At 46.4% G+C, this 18,534-nt stretch overlaps 1 protein-coding gene across 1 annotated transcript in view; it reads left to right on the forward strand.

Moving 5' to 3' along the window:
* cacna1fb (calcium voltage-gated channel subunit alpha1 Fb) overlaps positions 1–18,329 on the forward strand; it is a 183,032-nt gene extending 164,703 nt beyond the window's left edge. Inside the window, exons 39-47 of the mRNA XM_082962277.1 lie at positions 234–335; positions 7,195–7,325; positions 9,435–9,566; positions 11,829–12,118; positions 14,676–14,795; positions 15,037–15,209; positions 15,922–16,046; positions 16,506–16,868; positions 17,038–18,329. Coding sequence (XP_082818403.1) covers positions 234–335; positions 7,195–7,325; positions 9,435–9,566; positions 11,829–12,118; positions 14,676–14,795; positions 15,037–15,209; positions 15,922–16,046; positions 16,506–16,868; positions 17,038–17,310 — 1,709 coding nt within the window. The 3' untranslated portion in view covers positions 17,311–18,329. The remainder of the gene's footprint in view (positions 1–233; positions 336–7,194; positions 7,326–9,434; positions 9,567–11,828; positions 12,119–14,675; positions 14,796–15,036; positions 15,210–15,921; positions 16,047–16,505; positions 16,869–17,037) is intronic.
* The last annotated feature ends 205 nt before the right edge of the window (positions 18,330–18,534 follow it).

The following is an 18,534-nucleotide window of genomic DNA, read 5'->3' on the forward strand; positions in this document are numbered from 1 at the left end:
ACACACACACACACACACACACACACACACACACACACACACGTTGTATCAGTGTTTTTAATATTATTGTGGCGTCTGTGCTATGCATCGAGATGACATATTTCACGTTTTTTAACATAACTAATAAAGATGGGGATCGTCAGTCAAACAATTCAATTTAAATTTCAATTCAATCAATCGATCAGTCAATCAATTGTTCAACCAATGAATCAACTAATTGCTTATTTCCCCAGGTAACCCGGACCAGGAGAACGAGGAGTTAAGGACAATAATAAAGAAGATCTGGAAGAGGATGAAGCCCAAGGTTCTGGACGAGGTCATCCCCCCACACGAGGGTGAGATGGGGGGCCAACCACGCTCAAATGGCACCCTACTCCCTTCATAGTAGTGCACTACCTTTTGGCCAGAGCCTAGTGCATTTACATGGAGTGTATACAGCCGGCAGATTTAAAATAACCCTAACCTTAAACCTTATTCCTAACCCCAACCATAACCCTAATCTCAATCCTAACCCTAATCCCAAACCTAACCCTAATCCCAACCCTAACCCTAACCTAATCCCAACCCTAACCCACCCTATCATTATTTTTTTTGGATCAGCCGGTCAAATATCCACTACCTAGATAATAGGGAACAAGCCTAGTGCACTACCTAGGGAATAGTGTGCCATTTTGGATGTGGACGGGGTTATTGTACCCCACCCCAGATGACCACTTGTTCAGGATCACAACAGAGTGGTTCAACGGTGGTTTGTTTCAGTCTTTTAGTTGTTGATTTATATATATATTATGTGTATCACTCAGGGTTCATATGTGCATCATTTAGTTTTACCAGTACAATGGGATCAATGGAATAGTGTCAAAGCTACCAACCTCTTCCAACCTCTTCATACCTCGTCCTACCTCTTCCTACCTCTTCCTACCTCTTCCTACCTCTTTATACCTCTTCCAACCTCTTCCAACCTCTTCCTACCTCTTCCTACCTCTTCCTACCTCTTCCAACCTCTTCATACCTCTTCATACCTCTTCCAACCTCTTCCAACCTCTTCCAACCTCTTCCAACCTCTTCATACCTCTTCATACCTCTTCATACCTCTTCAAACCTCTTCCAACCTTTTCATACCTTTTCATACCTCTTCATACCTCTCCATACCTCTTCATACCTCTTCCTACCTCTTCCAACCTCTTCATACCTCTTCATACCTCTTCATACCTCTTCCAACCTCTTCCAACCTCTTCCAACCTTTTCATACCTCTTCATACCTCTTCATACCTCTTCATACCTCTTCCAACCTCTTCCAACCTCTTCCAACCTCTTCCAACCTCTTCCAACCTCTTCCAACCTCTTCATACCTCTTCCAACCTCTTCCAAACTCTTCCAACCTCTTCCAACCTCTTCATACCTCTTCCTACCTCTTCCTACCTCTTCCTACCTTTTCCAACCTCTTCATAACTCTTCCAACCTCTTCCTACCTCTTCCTACCTCTTCCTACCTGTTTCAACCTCTTCCAACCTCTTCCTACCTCTTCCTACCTCTTCCAACCTCTTCCTACCTCTTCCTACCTCTTCCTACCTCTTCCAACCTCTTGCAACCTCTTGCAACCTCTTCATACCTCTTCATACCTCTTCCAACCTCTTCATACCTCTTCCAACCTCTTCCTACCTATTCCTACCTCTTCCTACCTCTTTCAACCTCTTCCAACCTCTTCAAACCTCTTCATACCTCTTCCTACCCTGCACACCAGTCAAATGATATCCTCCATTAGTGGATTGAATCGTATCGCGTTAAACCGTTCCTCTAATCAAACCAAATCGCGTTAAACCGTTCCTCTAATCAAACCAAATCGCATTGAACCGTTTTTCTAATCAAATCAAATCACACCGACTCATTTAAAACTAAAGCGTATGGTTCCTGTATAGTATCAGTGCCCATGTATCGATACTGAACAGAAATATAAACGCAACATTCAACAATTTCAAAGATTTTGCTGAGTTACAGTTTATATAAGAAAAATCTGTCAATTGAAATAAATTCATTAGGAACTAATCTATGGATTTCACATGACTGGGCAGGGGCTCGTCCACTTGGGAGCCAGGTACACCCACTGGGTAGCCAGGCTCAGCAAATCAAAATGATTTTTTTTCCCCACAAAAGGGCTTTATTACAGACAGAAATACTCCTCAGTTTCATCAGCTGTCTGGGTGACTGGTCCCAGACGATCCCACAGGTGAAGAAGCAGGATGTGGAAGGTCCAGGGTGGGCGTGGTTACACATGGTCTGCAGTTGTGAGGCCGGTTGGAAGTACTGCCAAATTCTCTAAAACGATGTTGGAGGCGGCTTATGGTAGAGAAATGAACATTCAATTCCCTGGCAACAACTCTGGTGGACATTCCTGCAGTCAGCTTGCCAATTGTACGCTACCTCAAAACTTGAGACATCTGTGGCATTGTGTTGTGTGACAAAACTGCACATTTGAGAGTGGCATTTTACTGTCCCCAGCACAAGGTGCACCTGTGTAATGATCACACTGTTTAATCAGTTTCTTAATATGCCACACCTGTCAGGTGGATGGATTATCTTGGCAAAGGAGAAATGCTCACCAACAGGGATGTAAACAAACATGTGTGCACAAAAATTAAGAGAAATAAGATTTTATTTCAGCTCATAAAACATGCGACCAACACTTTACATGTTGCGTTTATATTTTTGTTCAGTATAAATCAAAAGTACCTCAATTATTTAAATAGTACATACAGTATGTATATGCATCTTCTTCACAGTGTATATTCTCCATGGTTGGGGTCCATTCCATTTCAACTCAGTCAATTCTGGAAGTAAACACAGTGTATTCTCTTCTGTCTCTCTCTCTCTCTCTCTCTTGCTTCTCTGTCCTCTCTCTTCTCTCCTCTTTCTGTCATCTCTCTTCCTCTCATCTCCTCTCTCTTCGGTCTTCTCTCTTCCTCTCTTCTCCTCTCTCTTCGGTCTTCTCTCCTCTTTCTGTCATCTCTCTTCCTCTCTTCGGTCCTCTCTCTTCTGTCCTCTTTCTGTCATCTCTCTTTCGGTCCTCTCTCTTCTGTCCTCTTTCTGTCATCTCTCTTTCGGTCCTCTCTCTTCTCTCCTCTTTCTGTCATCTCTCTTCCTCTCTTCTCCTCTCTCTTCGGTCTTCTCTCCTCTTTCTGTCATCTCTCTTCCTCTCTTCGGTCCTCTCTCTTCTGTCCTCTTTCTGTCATCTCTCTTTCGGTCCTCTCTCTTCTGTCCTCTTTCTGTCATCTCTCTTTCGGTCCTCTCTCTTCTCTCCTCTTTCTGTCATCTCTCTTCCTCTCTTCTCCTCTCTCTTCGGTCTTCTCTCCTCTTTCTGTCATCTCTCTTCCTCTCTTCGGTCCTCTCTCTTCTGTCCTCTTTCTGTCATCTCTCTTCCTCTCTTCGGTCCTCTCTCTTCTGTCCTCTTTCTGTCATCTCTCTTCCTCTCTTTGGTCCTCTCTCTTCTGTCCTCTTTCTGTCATCTCTCTTCCTCTCTTCGGTCCTCTCTCTTCTGTCATCTCTCTTCCTCTCTTCGGTCCTCTCTCTTCTGTCCTCTTTCTGTCATCTCTCTTCCTCTCTTCGGTCCTCTCTCTTCTGTCATCTCTCTTCCTCTCTTCGGTCCTCTCTCTTCTGTCCTCTTTCTGTCATCTCTCTTCCTCTCTTCGGTCCTCTCTCTTCTGTCATCTCTCTTCCTCTCTTCGGTCCTCTCTCTTCTGTCCTCTTTCTGTCATCTCTCTTCCTCTCTTCGGTCCTCTCTCTTCTGTCCTCTTTCTGTCATCTCTCTTCCTCTCTTCGGTCCTCTCTCTTCTGTCCTCTTTCTGTCATCTCTCTTCCTCTCTTCGGTCCTCTCTCTTCTGTCCTCTTTCTGTCATCTCTCTTCCTCTCTTCGGTCCTCTCTCTTCTGTCCTCTTTCTGTCATCTCTCTTCCTCTCTTCTCCTCTCTCTTCGGTCTTCTCTCCTCTTTCTGTCATCTCTCTTCCTCTCTTCGGTCCTCTCTCTTCTGTCCTCTTTCTGTCATCTCTCTTCCTCTCTTCGGTCCTCTCTCTTCTGTCCTCTTTCTGTCATCTCTCTTCCTCTCTTCGGTCCTCTCTCTTCTGTCCTCTTTCTGTCATCTCTCTTCCTCTCTTCTCCTCTCTCTTCGGTCTTCTGTCCTCTTTCTGTCATCTCTCTTCCTCTCTTCTCCTCTCTCTTCGGTCTTCTGTCCTCTTTCTGTCATCTCTCTTCCTCTCTTCTCCTCTCTCTTCGGTCTTCTCTCCTCTTTCTGTCATCTCTCTTCCTCTCTTCGGTCCTCTCTCTTCTGTCCTCTTTCTGTCATCTCTCTTCCTCTCTTCGGTCCTCTCTCTTCTGTCCTCTTTCTGTCATCTCTCTTCCTCTCTTTGGTCCTCTCTCTTCTGTCCTCTTTCTGTCATCTCTCTTCCTCTCTTCGGTCCTCTCTCTTCTGTCCTCTTTCTGTCATCTCTCTTCCTCTCTTCGGTCCTCTCTCTTCTGTCCTCTTTCTGTCATCTCTCTTCCTCTCTTCTCCTCTCTCTTCGGTCTTCTCTCCTCTTTCTGTCATCTCTCTTCCTCTCTTCGGTCCTCTCTCTTCTGTCCTCTTTCTGTCATCTCTCTTCCTCTCTTCGGTCCTCTCTCTTCTGTCCTCTTTCTGTCATCTCTCTTCCTCTCTTCGGTCCTCTCTCTTCTGTCCTCTTTCTGTCATCTCTCTTCCTCTCTTCGGTCCTCTCTCTTCTGTCCTCTTTCTGTCATCTCTCTTCCTCTCTTCGGTCGTCTCTCTTCTCTCCTCTTTCTGTCATCTCTCTTCCTCTCTTCGGTCCTCTCTCTTCTGTCCTCTTTCTGTCATCTCTCTTCCTCTCTTCGGTCCTCTCTCTTCTGTCCTCTTTCTGTCATCTCTCTTCCTCTCTTCGGTCCTCTCTCTTCTGTCCTTTTTCTGTCATCTCTCTTCCTCTCTTCGGTCCTCTCTCTTCTGTCCTCTTTCTGTCATCTCTCTTCCTCTCTTCGGTCCTCTCTCTTCTGTCCTCTTTCTGTCATCTCTCTTCCTCTCTTCGGTCCTCTCTCTTCTCTCCTCTTTCTGTCATCTCTCTTCCTCTCTTCGGTCCTCTCTCTTCTGTCCTCTTTCTGTCATCTCTCTTCCTCTCTTCGGTCCTCTCTCTTCTGTCCTCTTTCTGTCATCTCTCTTCCTCTCTTCTCCTCTCTCTTCGGTCTTCTCTCCTCTTTCTGTCATCTCTCTTCCTCTCTTCGGTCCTCTCTCTTCTGTCCTCTTTCTGTCATCTCTCTTCCTCTCTTCGGTCCTCTCTCTTCTGTCCTCTTTCTGTCATCTCTCTTCCTCTCTTCGGTCCTCTCTCTTCTGTCCTCTTTCTGTCATCTCTCTTCCTCTCTTCGGTCCTCTCTCTTCTGTCCTCTTTCTGTCATCTCTCTTCCTCTCTTCGGTCGTCTCTCTTCTCTCCTCTTTCTGTCATCTCTCTTCCTCTCTTCGGTCCTCTCTCTTCTGTCCTCTTTCTGTCATCTCTCTTCCTCTCTTCGGTCCTCTCTCTTCTGTCCTCTTTCTGTCATCTCTCTTCCTCTCTTCGGTCCTCTCTCTTCTGTCCTTTTTCTGTCATCTCTCTTCCTCTCTTCGGTCCTCTCTCTTCTGTCCTCTTTCTGTCATCTCTCTTCCTCTCTTCGGTCCTCTCTCTTCTGTCCTCTTTCTGTCATCTCTCTTCCTCTCTTCGGTCCTCTCTCTTCTGTCCTCTTTCTGTCATCTCTCTTCCTCTCTTCGGTCCTCTCTCTTCTGTCCTCTTTCTGTCATCTCTCTTCCTCTCTTCTCCTCTCTCTTCGGTCTTCTCTCCTCTTTCTGTCATCTCTCTTCCTCTCTTCGGTCCTCTCTCTTCTGTCCTCTTTCTGTCATCTCTCTTCCTCTCTTCGGTCCTCTCTCTTCTGTCCTCTTTCTGTCATCTCTCTTCCTCTCTTCGGTCCTCTCTCTTCTGTCCTCTTTCTGTCATCTCTCTTCCTCTCTTCTCCTCTCTCTTCGGTCTTCTGTCCTCTTTCTGTCATCTCTCTTCCTCTCTTCTCCTCTCTCTTCGGTCTTCTGTCCTCTTTCTGTCATCTCTCTTCCTCTCTTCTCCTCTCTCTTCGGTCTTCTCTCCTCTTTCTGTCATCTCTCTTCCTCTCTTCGGTCCTCTCTCTTCTGTCCTCTTTCTGTCATCTCTCTTCCTCTCTTCGGTCCTCTCTCTTCTGTCCTCTTTCTGTCATCTCTCTTCCTCTCTTTGGTCCTCTCTCTTCTGTCCTCTTTCTGTCATCTCTCTTCCTCTCTTCGGTCCTCTCTCTTCTGTCCTCTTTCTGTCATCTCTCTTCCTCTCTTCGGTCCTCTCTCTTCTGTCCTCTTTCTGTCATCTCTCTTCCTCTCTTCTCCTCTCTCTTCGGTCTTCTCTCCTCTTTCTGTCATCTCTCTTCCTCTCTTCGGTCCTCTCTCTTCTGTCCTCTTTCTGTCATCTCTCTTCCTCTCTTCGGTCCTCTCTCTTCTGTCCTCTTTCTGTCATCTCTCTTCCTCTCTTCGGTCCTCTCTCTTCTGTCCTCTTTCTGTCATCTCTCTTCCTCTCTTCGGTCGTCTCTCTTCTCTCCTCTTTCTGTCATCTCTCTTCCTCTCTTCGGTCCTCTCTCTTCTGTCCTCTTTCTGTCATCTCTCTTCCTCTCTTCGGTCGTCTCTCTTCTCTCCTCTTTCTGTCATCTCTCTTCCTCTCTTCGGTCCTCTCTCTTCTGTCCTCTTTCTGTCATCTCTCTTCCTCTCTTCGGTCGTCTCTCTTCTCTCCTCTTTCTGTCATCTCTCTTCCTCTCTCCGGTCCTCTCTCTTCTGTCCTCTTTCTGTCATCTCTCTTCCTCTCTTCGGTCCTCTCTCTTCTGTCCTCTTTCTGTCATCTCTCTTCCTCTCTTCGGTCCTCTCTCTTCTGTCCTTTTTCTGTCATCTCTCTTCCTCTCTTCGGTCCTCTCTCTTCTGTCCTCTTTCTGTCATCTCTCTTCCTCTCTTCGGTCCTCTCTCTTCTGTCCTCTTTCTGTCATCTCTCTTCCTCTCTTCGGTCCTCTCTCTTCTGTCCTCTTTCTGTCATCTCTCTTCCTCTCTTCGGTCCTCTCTCTTCTGTCCTCTTTCTGTCATCTCTCTTTCGGTCGTCTCTCTTTTTTTCTCCTCTCCTCTCCCCTCCACAGAAGAGGATGTGACGGTTGGTAAGTTCTACGCGACCTTCCTGATTCAGGACTACTTCAGGAAGTTCAGGAAGAGAAAAGAGCAAGGAGATCTAGAAGAGGGCGACCCAAACAACACCTCTGCTGCTCTACAGGTTAGTATTCTTGTCGCAGCGAGAAAGGCGAGTGGAGTGCAGCAGCCTATCTCTTGTTTCTGTAGTGTGAGGCAGCTTCAAGGATGAAAATGAAGATAGCCTGCTAGATCGAGGATGGTACTGTTCAGACAATGTGCCAAAGAAGCCCAGCAAGCCAGTGAAATGTTACTTTGGCACAGATTGTGGCGGTCTACTAGCCTGGCTGGCCAGTACCCCAAATACTTAAGTTCTATCCCTGGGGCAGGACACTAGTCTATCTCCTGTTTCTGTAGGGAGACAGCTTGATGTACCAGTACACCCCCTGGACAGGACACTAGTCTATCTCCTGTTTCTGTAGTGAGGGAGCTTGATGTACCAGGACACCCCCTGGACAGGACACTAGTCTATCTCCTGTTTCTGTAGTGAGACAGCTTGATGTACCAGGACACCCCCTGGACAGGACACTAGTCTATCTCCTGTTTCTGTAGTGAGACAGCTTGATGTACCAGTACACCCCCCTACACAGGATGCTAGTCTATCACAGGGCCATACCCCCAATCCAGCTCATACCCCTAATCCAGCTACGGTCTCCTCTGCATACTGTCTCCTCCTCTGCATACTGTCTCCTCTGCTGCATACTGTCTCCTCTGCTGCATACTGTCTCCTCTGCTGCATACTGTCTCCTCTGCTGCATACTGTCTCCTCTGGCTGCATACTGTCTCCTGTGCTGCATACTGTCTCCTCTGCTGCATACTGTCTCCTCTGGCTGCATACTGTCTCCTCTGCTGCATACTGTCTCCGCTGCTGCATACTGTCTCCTCTGCTGCATACTGTCTCCTCTGTATACGGTCAGTAGCTGCTCTTTATATACTGTATATACGGTGGAGTACTAACTATATGGTAGAGTGCTAGTTCAATGGTAGAGTACTAGCTACAGTATACGGTAGAGTACTAGCTATACGGTGGAGTACTAACTATATGGTAGAGTGCTAGTTCAATGGTAGAGTACTAGCTATACGGTAGAGTACTAGCTATACGGTAGAGTACTAGCTACAGTATACGGTAGAGTACTAGCTATACGGTAGAGTACTAGCTATACGGTAGAGTACTAACTATACGGTAGAGTACTAACTATGCGGTAGAGCACTAGAAATACGATACAGTACTAGCTATACGTTAGAGTACTAGTTATACGGTAGAGTACTAGCTATACGCAAGAGGAATAGTTATACGAGAGTACTAACTATACGGTAGAGTACTAGTTATACGGTAGAGTACTAGCTATACGGTAGAGTACTAGCTATACGGTAGAGTACTAGCTATGCGGTAGAGTACTGGCTATGCGGTAGAGTACTAGCTATGCGGTAGAGTACTAGCTATATGGTAGAGAACTAGTTATACGGTAGAGTACTAGCTATATGGTAGAGTACTAAGTACGTGGTAGAGTACTAGCTATATGGTAGAGTACTAGTTATATGGTAGAGTACTAGCTATACGGTAGAGTACTAGCTATATGGTAGAGAACTAGCTTTCCGGTAGAGTACTAGCTATACGGTATAGTACTAACTATACGGTAGAGTACTAGCTATACGGTAGAGAACTAGCTATACGGTAGAGTACTAGCTATACGGTAGAGAACTAACTATACGGTAGAGTACTAACTATACGCTAGAGTACTAACTATACGGTAGAGTACTAGCTATACGGTAGAGTACTAGTTATACGGAAGAGTACTAGCTATACGATAGAGTACTAGCTATACAATAGAGTACTAGCTATACGGTAGAGTACTAGCTATACGGTAGAATACTAGCTATACGATAGAGTACTAGCTATACGGTAGAGTACTAGCTATACGGTAGAGTACTAGCTATACGATAGAGTACTAGCTATATGGTAGAGTACTAGCTATACGGTAGAGTACTAGCTATACAGTAGAGTACTAGCTATACGATAGAGTACTAGCTATACGATAGAGTACTAGCTATACGGTAGAGTACTAGCTATGCGGTAGAGTACTAGCTACGCGGTAGAGTACTAGTTGTACGTATTGGTCTGTATAGATATTTATAAATATCTATATTTATATATATACATACGCATTCTCACCTTCTCTCTCTTCGTGTGCAGCTGTGTCAGGCGGGCCTGCGTACGCTGCAGGACCTCGGGCCGGAGATGAGGATGGCCATGTCAGCTGACCTGGAGGAGGAAGAGGAAGAGGGCATGGAGGAAGAGCCAGAGGAAGATGATTCTCCCTATAAGGTCACTGTGTATATATATAGTTGAAGTCGGAAGTTTACATACACCTTAGCCAAATACATTTATACTCAGTTTTTCACAATTCCAATTTAATCCTAGTAAAAATTCCCCTTCTTAGGTCAGTTAGGATCAACACTTAATTTTAGGAATGTGAATATGTTAGAATCATTTTTATAAATGTTTTTATTTTATTTATTTCACCTTTATTTATCCAGGTAAGCTAGTTGAGAACAAGTTCTCATTTACAACTGCGACCGTGCCAAGATAAAGCAAAGCAGTTTGACACAAACAACAACACAGAGTTACACATGGAGTAAACAAGCGTACAGTCAATAACACAATAGAAAAAATACAGTCTATATACAGTGTGTGCAAATGGCGTGAAGAGGTAGGCAATAAATAGGCCATAGTAGCGAAGCAAATTACAATTTAGCAGATTAACACTGGAGTGATAAATGAGCAGATGATGATGTGCAAGTAGAGAGAATTATTTATTTCAGCTTTAATTTCTTTCATCACATTCCCAGTGGGTCAGAAGTTTACATACACTCAATTAGTATTTGGTAGCATTGCCTTTAAATTGTTTAACATGGGTCAAATGTTTTGGGTAGCCTTCCACATGCTTCTCACAATACATTGGGTGAATTTTGGCCCATTCCACCTGACAGAGCTGGTGTAACTGAGTCAGGTTTGTAGGCCTCCTTGCTCGCACTCACTTTTTCAGTTCTACCCACAAATGTTCTATAGGATTGAGGTCAGGGCTTTGTGATGGCCACTCCAATCCCTTGACTTTGTTGTCCTTAAGCCATTTTGCCACAACTTTGGAAGTATGCTTGGTGTCATTGTCCATTTGGAAGACCCATTTGCGACCAAGCTTTAACTTCCTGACTGATGTCTTGAGATGTTGCTTCAATATATCCACATTATTTTCCTCCTCATGATGCCATCTATTTTGTGAAGTGCACCAGTCCTTCCTGCAGCAAAGCACCCCCACAACATGGTGCTGCCACCCCCGTGCTTCACAGTTGGGATGGTGTTCTTCGGCTTGCAAGCCTCCCCCTTTTTCCTCTAAACACAACGATGGTCATTATGGCCAAACAGTTCTATTTTTGTTTCATCAGACCAGAGGACATTTCTCCAAAAAGTACGATCTTTGTCCCCATGTGCAGTTGCAAACTGTAGTCTGGCTTTTTTATGGCGGTTTTGGAGCAGTGGCTTCTTCCTTGCTGAGTGGCCTATCAGGTTATGTCGATATAGGACTTGTTTTACTGTGGATATAGATACTTTTGTACCTGATTCCTCCAGCATCTTCACAAGGTCCTTTGCTGTTGTTCTGGGACTGATTTGCACTTCTCGCACCAAAGTACGTTCATCTCTAGGAGACAGAACGCGTCTCCTTCCTGAGCGGTATGACGGCAGCGTGGTCGCATGGTGTTTATAATTGCGTACTATTGTTTGTACAGATGAACGTGGTACCTTCAGGCATTTGGACATTTCCCAAGGATGAACCAGACTTGTGGAGGTCTGCAGTGTTTTTCTGAGGTCTTGGCTGATTTATTTTTATTTTCCCGTGATGTCAAGCAAAGAGGCACTGAGTTTGAAGGTAGGCCTTGAAATACATCCACAGGGACACCTCCAATTGACTCAAATGATGTCAATTAGCCTATCAGAAGCTTCTAAAGCCATGACATCATTTTCTGGAATTTTCCAAGCTGTTTAAAGGCACAGTCAACTTAGTGTATGTAAACTTCTGACCCACTGGAATTGAGATACAGTGAATTATAAGTGAAATAATCTGTCTGTAAACAATTGTTGGAAAAATGACTTGTGTCATGCACAAAGTAGATGTCCTAACCGACTTGCCAAAACTATAGTTTGTTAACAAGACATTTGTGGAGAGGTTGAAAAACGAGTTTTAATGACTCCAACCTAAGTGGATGTAAACTTCCTACTTTAACTGTATGTTATATGACGTTAACGTGTTGAGACGGTGACAGACACTAGCAGGCTGTAAAACAGGGCTGTCCAAACTGATCCGCAAAAGGTGATTTACATTCATCTGGATTTAACCTTGTGATTTTATCTCTAACCTTGTGCATGTTTTACATCGACTACACTGCAGTTGGATTGCACATAATCACTGATCTAGAAATCACACATAATAACTAGTTAGTAGTAGCTAGTCTAGTAGTAGTAACTAGTCAAGATTAGTGATTTCTCAGTATTGCCTTGATCAACTTCTCCCCTCTAACACTCTCCCCACAGACTGACAATGGCTATGCCCCTGAGGGTAAGGACAGGCGTGGCTCCATGATCACCACCCTTACTGGAGGAGGAGGTATGCCCAGGGAGAGTCTCTCCAACGGGGGTCTGGCCCACCGAGGTTCCACCTCTTTCTCCAAGACCCCCAACGGAGGAGGCCTTGAGCAGGATGAGCTGAGACGAGGAGACAACATGAGATCTTCGCTCAACCATCATCATCGTCATTCTTCCATTAAGAACGGACTGGTGGACCAACCGGCCATGAGCAGAAGGAATTCTAACAAGTATTCAAGGTAGGCACTTGACTAATCTCGGAAACCCAGAACAAAACAAAAATAAATCTCAGGTAATTGCATCAGATGTTCCATTAGGTTTTGGGGAGAGATATGAGAAAAGCTAATAACAAGAAAACAGTCTCCACCCCCTTAAACTGAAAACGTTCAGCCAATTAGGCCAAATGTCCCCTCCCCATCCAAAATTCGAAACATGTGAACACTTAGGAAAACGGGATTTGTCCGGAGAAAATCTGCGTACGAGAACAATGTTCCTTAGTTGTCGCAGACGCTACGATACGATCCTACGTTACGTGTTTCTGACTGACTACCAGACTGACCCTTCTCTCAGAACCTTCATCTCCTTCTGTCCCTTCTCTCAGAACCTTCAGAACCCTTAGTGACCCTTCTCTCAGAACCTTCATCTCCTTCTGACCCTTCTCTCAGAACCTTCATCTCCTTCTGACCCTTCTCTCAGAACCTTCATCTCATTGTGTCCCTACTCTCAGAACCTTCATCTCCTTCTGTCCCTTCTCTCAGAACCTTCAGAACCCTTAGTGACCCTTCTCTCAGAACCTTCATCTCCTTCTGACCCTTCTCTCAGAACCTTCAGAACCCTTAGTGACCCTTCTCTCAGAACCTTCAGAACCCTTAGTGACCCTTCTCTCAGAACCTTCATCTCCTTCTGTCCCTTCTCTCAGAACCTTCAGAACCCTTAGTGACCCTTCTCTCAGAACCTTCATCTCCTTCTGACCCTTCTCTCAGAACCTTCATCTCCTTCTGACCCTTCTCTCAGAACCTTCATCTCCTTCTGACCCTTCTCTCAGAACCTTCATCTCCTTCTGACCCTTCTCTCAGAACCTTCATCTCCTTCTGACCCTTCTCTCAGAACCTTCATCTCCTTCTGACCCTTCTCTCAGAACCTTCATCTCCTTCTGTCCCTTCTCTCAGAACCTTCATCTCCTTCTGACCCTTCTCTCAGAACCTTCAGAACCCTTAGTGTCCCTTCTCTCAGAACCTTCAGAACCCTTCTGACCCTTCTCTCAGAACCTTCAGAACCCTTAGTGACCCTTCTCTCAGAACCTTCATCTCCTTCTGTCCCTTCTCTCAGAACCTTCATCTCCTTCTGTCCCTTCTCTCAGAACCTTCATCTCCTTCTGTCCCTTCTCTCAGAACCTTCATCTCCTTCTGACCCTTCTCTCAGAACCTTCATCTCCTTCTGTCCCTTCTCTCAGAACCTTCATCTCCTTCTGTCCCTTCTCTCAGAACCTTCATCTCCTTCTGTCCCTTCTCTCAGAACCTTCATCTCCTTCTGTCCCTTCTCTCAGAACCTTCATCTCCTTCTGTCCCTTCTCTCAGAACCTTCATCTCCTTCTGTCCCTTCTCTCAGAACCTTCATCTCCTTCTGTCCCTTCTCTCAGAACCTTCATCTCCTTCTGTCCCTTCTCTCAGAACCTTCATCTCCTTCTGACCCTTCTCTCAGAACCTTCATCTCCTTCTGTCCCTTCTCTCAGAACCTTCATCTCCTTCTGTCCCTTCTCTCAGAACCTTCAGAACCCTTAGTGACCCTTCTCTCAGAACCTTCATCTCCTTCTGTCCCTTCTCTCAGAACCTTCATCTCCTTCTGTCCCTTCTCTCAGAACCTTCATCTCCTTCTGTCCCTTCTCTCAGAACCTTCATCTCCTTCTGACCCTTCTCTCAGAACCTTCATCTCCTTCTGTCCCTTCTCTCAGAACCTTCATCTCCTTCTGTCCCTTCTCTCAGAACCTTCATCTCCTTCTGACCCTTCTCTCAGAACCTTCATCTCCTTCTGTCCCTTCTCTCAGAACCTTCAGAACCCTTAGTGACCCTTCTCTCAGAACCTTCATCTCCTTCTGTCCCTTCTCTCAGAACCTTCATCTCCTTCTGTCCCTTCTCTCAGAACCTTCATCTCCTTCTGACCCTTCTCTCAGAACCTTCATCTCCTTCTGTCCCTTCTCTCAGAACCTTCATCTCCTTCTGACCCTTCTCTCAGAACCTTCATCTCCTTCTGTCCCTTCTCTCAGAACCTTCATCTCCTTCTGTCCCTTCTCTCAGAACCTTCATCTCCTTCTGTCCCTTCTCTCAGAACCTTCATCTCCTTCTGTCCCTTCTCTCAGAACCTTCATCTCCTTCAGCCAGTCAGTCCGTCAATCAGTCTGTCAGTCCGTCAGTCAGTCAGCCAGCCAGTCAGTCCGTCAGCCAGTCCATTAATCAGTCAATCAGTCAACCAGTCAACCAGTCAGCTAGTCAGCCAGTCAGGTAGTCAGCCAGCCAGTCAGTCCGTCAATCCATTAATAAGTCAGCCAGTCAGGTAGTCAGTCAGTCAGCCAGCCAGCCAGTCAGTCCGTCAACCAGTCCATTAATCAGTCAGCCAGTCAGGTAGTCAGTCAGTCAGCCAGCCAGCCAGTCAGTCCATCAATCCATTAATAAGTCAGCCAGTCAGGTAGTCAGTCAGTCAGCCAGCCAGCCAGTCAGTCCTTCAGTCAGTCCATTAATCAGTGAACCAGTCAGCTAGTCAATCCGTCTATCAGTCAATCAATCCCTTCCCTCTCTCCAGCAGAGACAGGTATTCTCCTGTCCGAGTTCGTAACGGAGGGATGGATGGAGGAGAGGAGGGTTACGGAGGAGAGGAGGGTTACTACGATGAGGATAACGAAAGCCTTGATCCTCGTGACAGGTAGTGTGTGTGTGTGTGTGTGTGTGTGTGTGTGTGTGTGTGTGTGTGTGTGTGTGTGTGTGTGTGTGTGTGTGTGTGTGTGTGTTTGAGAATATGTGTGAGGATGCTAAAAGTGTGCTAGTGTGTATTATCACTATATCTTTGTTTTGATCTTGATCCTAATCTTGATCCTAATCTTAATCTTGATCCTAATCTTAATCTCAATCTTAATCTTAATCTCGATCCCATTCCTCCCTCTCAGACTTCGTTACCCTGACGACCCTCCTCTGTACCCTGGTCAGCATGACCACATGTACGACGCCCACGCCCCCAGCAACGCTGCCTACGGTAATAACTATGGCAACGGGAACGGGAATGGCTATGGAGATGGACGGAGGACCGCAAGGAGACGCCTCCTCCCCGCCACACCTACCGGTAACATCACAACACCAGGGCTGCTTTACATGGGGCATGACGGTGGGGAACAATCAGGTAGAATTATATGATGTAAAACAAATATGCCTCTCACTCATGTAGAGTAAGGAATCATGTCATCTCTATTCATGACATTTCTATCTGCAATGTTCAGAACGTTTTACACTCTTGGCCTTTGCACTGCGTCTTCATTTTGGTTGTCCTCATTCAGTGGTAAACTATGTCTATCTGAGGCTGTGTCCCTATGGGCCGTCGTCAAAAGTACAGTATTTCACTATAGTAAATAGGGTGCCATTTCAGAAACATCCTCCATGTGACTTCCTGTTTCCTTCTTGGTTCCTGCATGTGACATCCTGTTTACTTCCTGGTTCCACCATCTTGGTTCATCTATGTGACTTCCTGTTTACTTCCTGGTTCCTGCATGTGCCTTCCTGTCTACTTTCTGGTTCCACCGTGTGATTTCCTACTTACTTCCTGGTTCCACCATGTGACTTCATTTGTATTTCTTGCTCCCTCCATGTGACTTCCTGTTTACTTCCTGGTTCCACCATGTGACTTCCTGTTTACTTCCTGGTTCCACCATGTGACTTCCTGTTTACTTCCTGGTTCCACCATGTGACTTCCTGTTTACTTCCTGGTTCCACCATGTGACTTCCTGTTTACTTCCTGGTTCCACCATGTGACTCCTTGTTTTCTTCCTGGTTCCTCCCAGGTCGTAAGCCATCCTTTAATATCCAATGCCTGAGGAGGCAGGACAGCAATGATGACCTCCCCATCCCAGGAACCTACCACCAGAACTCTCCCCCCTGCCGTGCACGCACACAGGTCACTACACAGGTAACACATCAGCACCGTCACACGCACACACACATACACACATGCACACACACAAACACACACGCACACACACACACACACACACACACACACACACACACACACACACACACACACACACACACACACACACACACACAGGTAACACATCAGCATGCACACATGCACACACACAAACACACACAGTCATATACACACACATACACACACACACACACACACACACACACACACACACACACACACACACACACACACACACACACACACACACACACACACACACACAGGTAACACATCAGCACCGTCACACACACACACACACACACACACACACACACACACACACACACACACACACACACACACACACACGTAACAAGGAATATTGGAACCTACTGTTGTGTAGCAATGGCTGTAACATTTCTCAACCTGAATTTCTCTCTCCCCTCCCTCCAGACGTACGGCAGTTACGAGTCTCGTCGCAGCAGCAGCCGTTCCTCAACAGGTTCCTCTGCCTCCTGGGCTAACCCTTGCCCTCGCCGAGGTCGCCTCCTCTATGCCCCTCTCATCCTGGTCGAAGAGGAAGGGGCGGGGGGCAGCGGCGGCGGCTCCGGGATCTGGGGGGACAAGACGGGTGGAGGGGCCAACGTGACGGCTGCCACTTCCCGACCTGGCCCTGCGGGGTGGTACACGGGGCCCCCTTGTCCCTCAGGAGGTTCCCAGGCACCATACAGGGCCTATACCACACTAAGGGTCCCCACTCAGCTCAGCCCTCACTACAGCGACAAGAGAGGCAGCGCTGATAGCCTGGTGGAAGCAGTAAGTATTACTACACATTCAGACATATTTAGAGATCGATATTGATTTAAACATCCATAGAGTCTGGACTAATGCATTCATTATATTCAGGTTATTGATGAGAAATTAATGGGTTAAGTAAAACAAAATAAACTAACCAACCAACCAATCACTGTCCCTCCTCATGTAGGTGCTGATCTCAGAGGGGCTGGGTCTGTATGCCAAGGACCCCAAGTTTGTGGCCTTCGCCAAACGGGAGATTGCTGACGCGTGTCACATGACAATTGACGAGATGGAGAGTGCGGCCAGCGACCTGCTGAGTCGGGGAAGCAGGGACGGAGGGGGTGGGGGTTTCCTGAACAATCCCGACCTTGGAACCCTGTACAGCGACGAGGAGACAATCAGAACGGGCCGCGACGAGGAAGACCTGGCGGACGAGATGACCTGCGTCACTTCCTTCTGATCTGGACGACGGTCGATCAATTAATCAATCGATCGATCATGATTGATTGAGTTTATTTGTGATCAGGAGCAGACCAGACTTACTGGGCACGAGGGAGACAGAGGACAACTGAGGGACAGATGGATGGAGGACAGATATGGAGCTGGACAGACAGACAAGAGGTTGTCCAGTCCAGTGTCCTTAGTCCCTCCATCTTGACTATAGACAGATATATATTATAGGCCTCTAGGCTTTACAGAGAATTGACCAAAGGGACTAGATGGAGAGACAGGGAATTGACCAAAGGGACTAGATGGAGAGACAGGGAATTGACCAAAGGGACTAGATGGAGAGACAGGGAATTGACCAAAGGGACTAGATGGAGAGACAGGGAATTGACCAAAGGGACTAGATGGAGAGACAGGGAATTGACCAAAGGGACTAGATGGAGAGACAGGGAATTGACCAAAGGGACTAGATGGAGAGACAGGGAATTGACCAAAGGGACTAGATGGAGAGACAGGGAATTGACCAAAGGGACTAGATGGAGAGACAGGGAATTGACCAAAGGGACTAGATGGAGAGACAGGGAATTGACCAAAGGGACTAGATGGAGAGGCAGAGAATGGACCAAAGAGACTAGATGGAGCGACAGAGAAAAAAGTGAAAGAAGAGAACGATGGGGGAAAAAAGAGACAGAAAGACGTGAGATGACCTCCCCAAAGGCACGCTATATAGTGCACTGCTTTTTGACCAGGGCCCATAGAGACTATGGACTATGTAGGGAATAGGGGGCCATTTGGGAAGCAAACAAATATGTGGGTGAGGTGAGGAACCGATTTGGGAAGGTGGATGATCTTAAGGATGAGTTGTGTGTGTGTGTGTGTGTGTGTGTGTGTGTGTGTGTGTGTGTGTGTGTGTGTGTGTGTGTGTGTGTGTGTGTGTGTGTGTGTGTGTGTGTGTGTGTGTGTGTGTGTGTGTGTGTGTGTGTGTGTAGAAGATCACATTAATGGAAGAATAGAATATGAGAGATGGGGAGAGAGAAGAGAGAGAAGCGAGAGAGAGAGAGAGAGATAGGGTGGAGAGAGAGAGAGATGGTGGAGAGAGAGGAGAGAGAAGCGAGAGAGAGAGAGAGAGAGAGAGAGATAGGGTAGAGAGAGAGAGGGATAGGGTAGAGAGAGAAAGTAGAGGGAGAGAGAGAGAGCGAGATAGGGTAGAGGGAGAGAGAGAGAGTAGAGGGAGCGA

This window comes from Salmo salar, chromosome 15, assembly GCF_965601325.2.
Source record: "Salmo salar chromosome 15, fSalSal1, whole genome shotgun sequence".
NCBI classification, from domain to species: domain Eukaryota; kingdom Metazoa; phylum Chordata; class Actinopteri; order Salmoniformes; family Salmonidae; genus Salmo; species Salmo salar.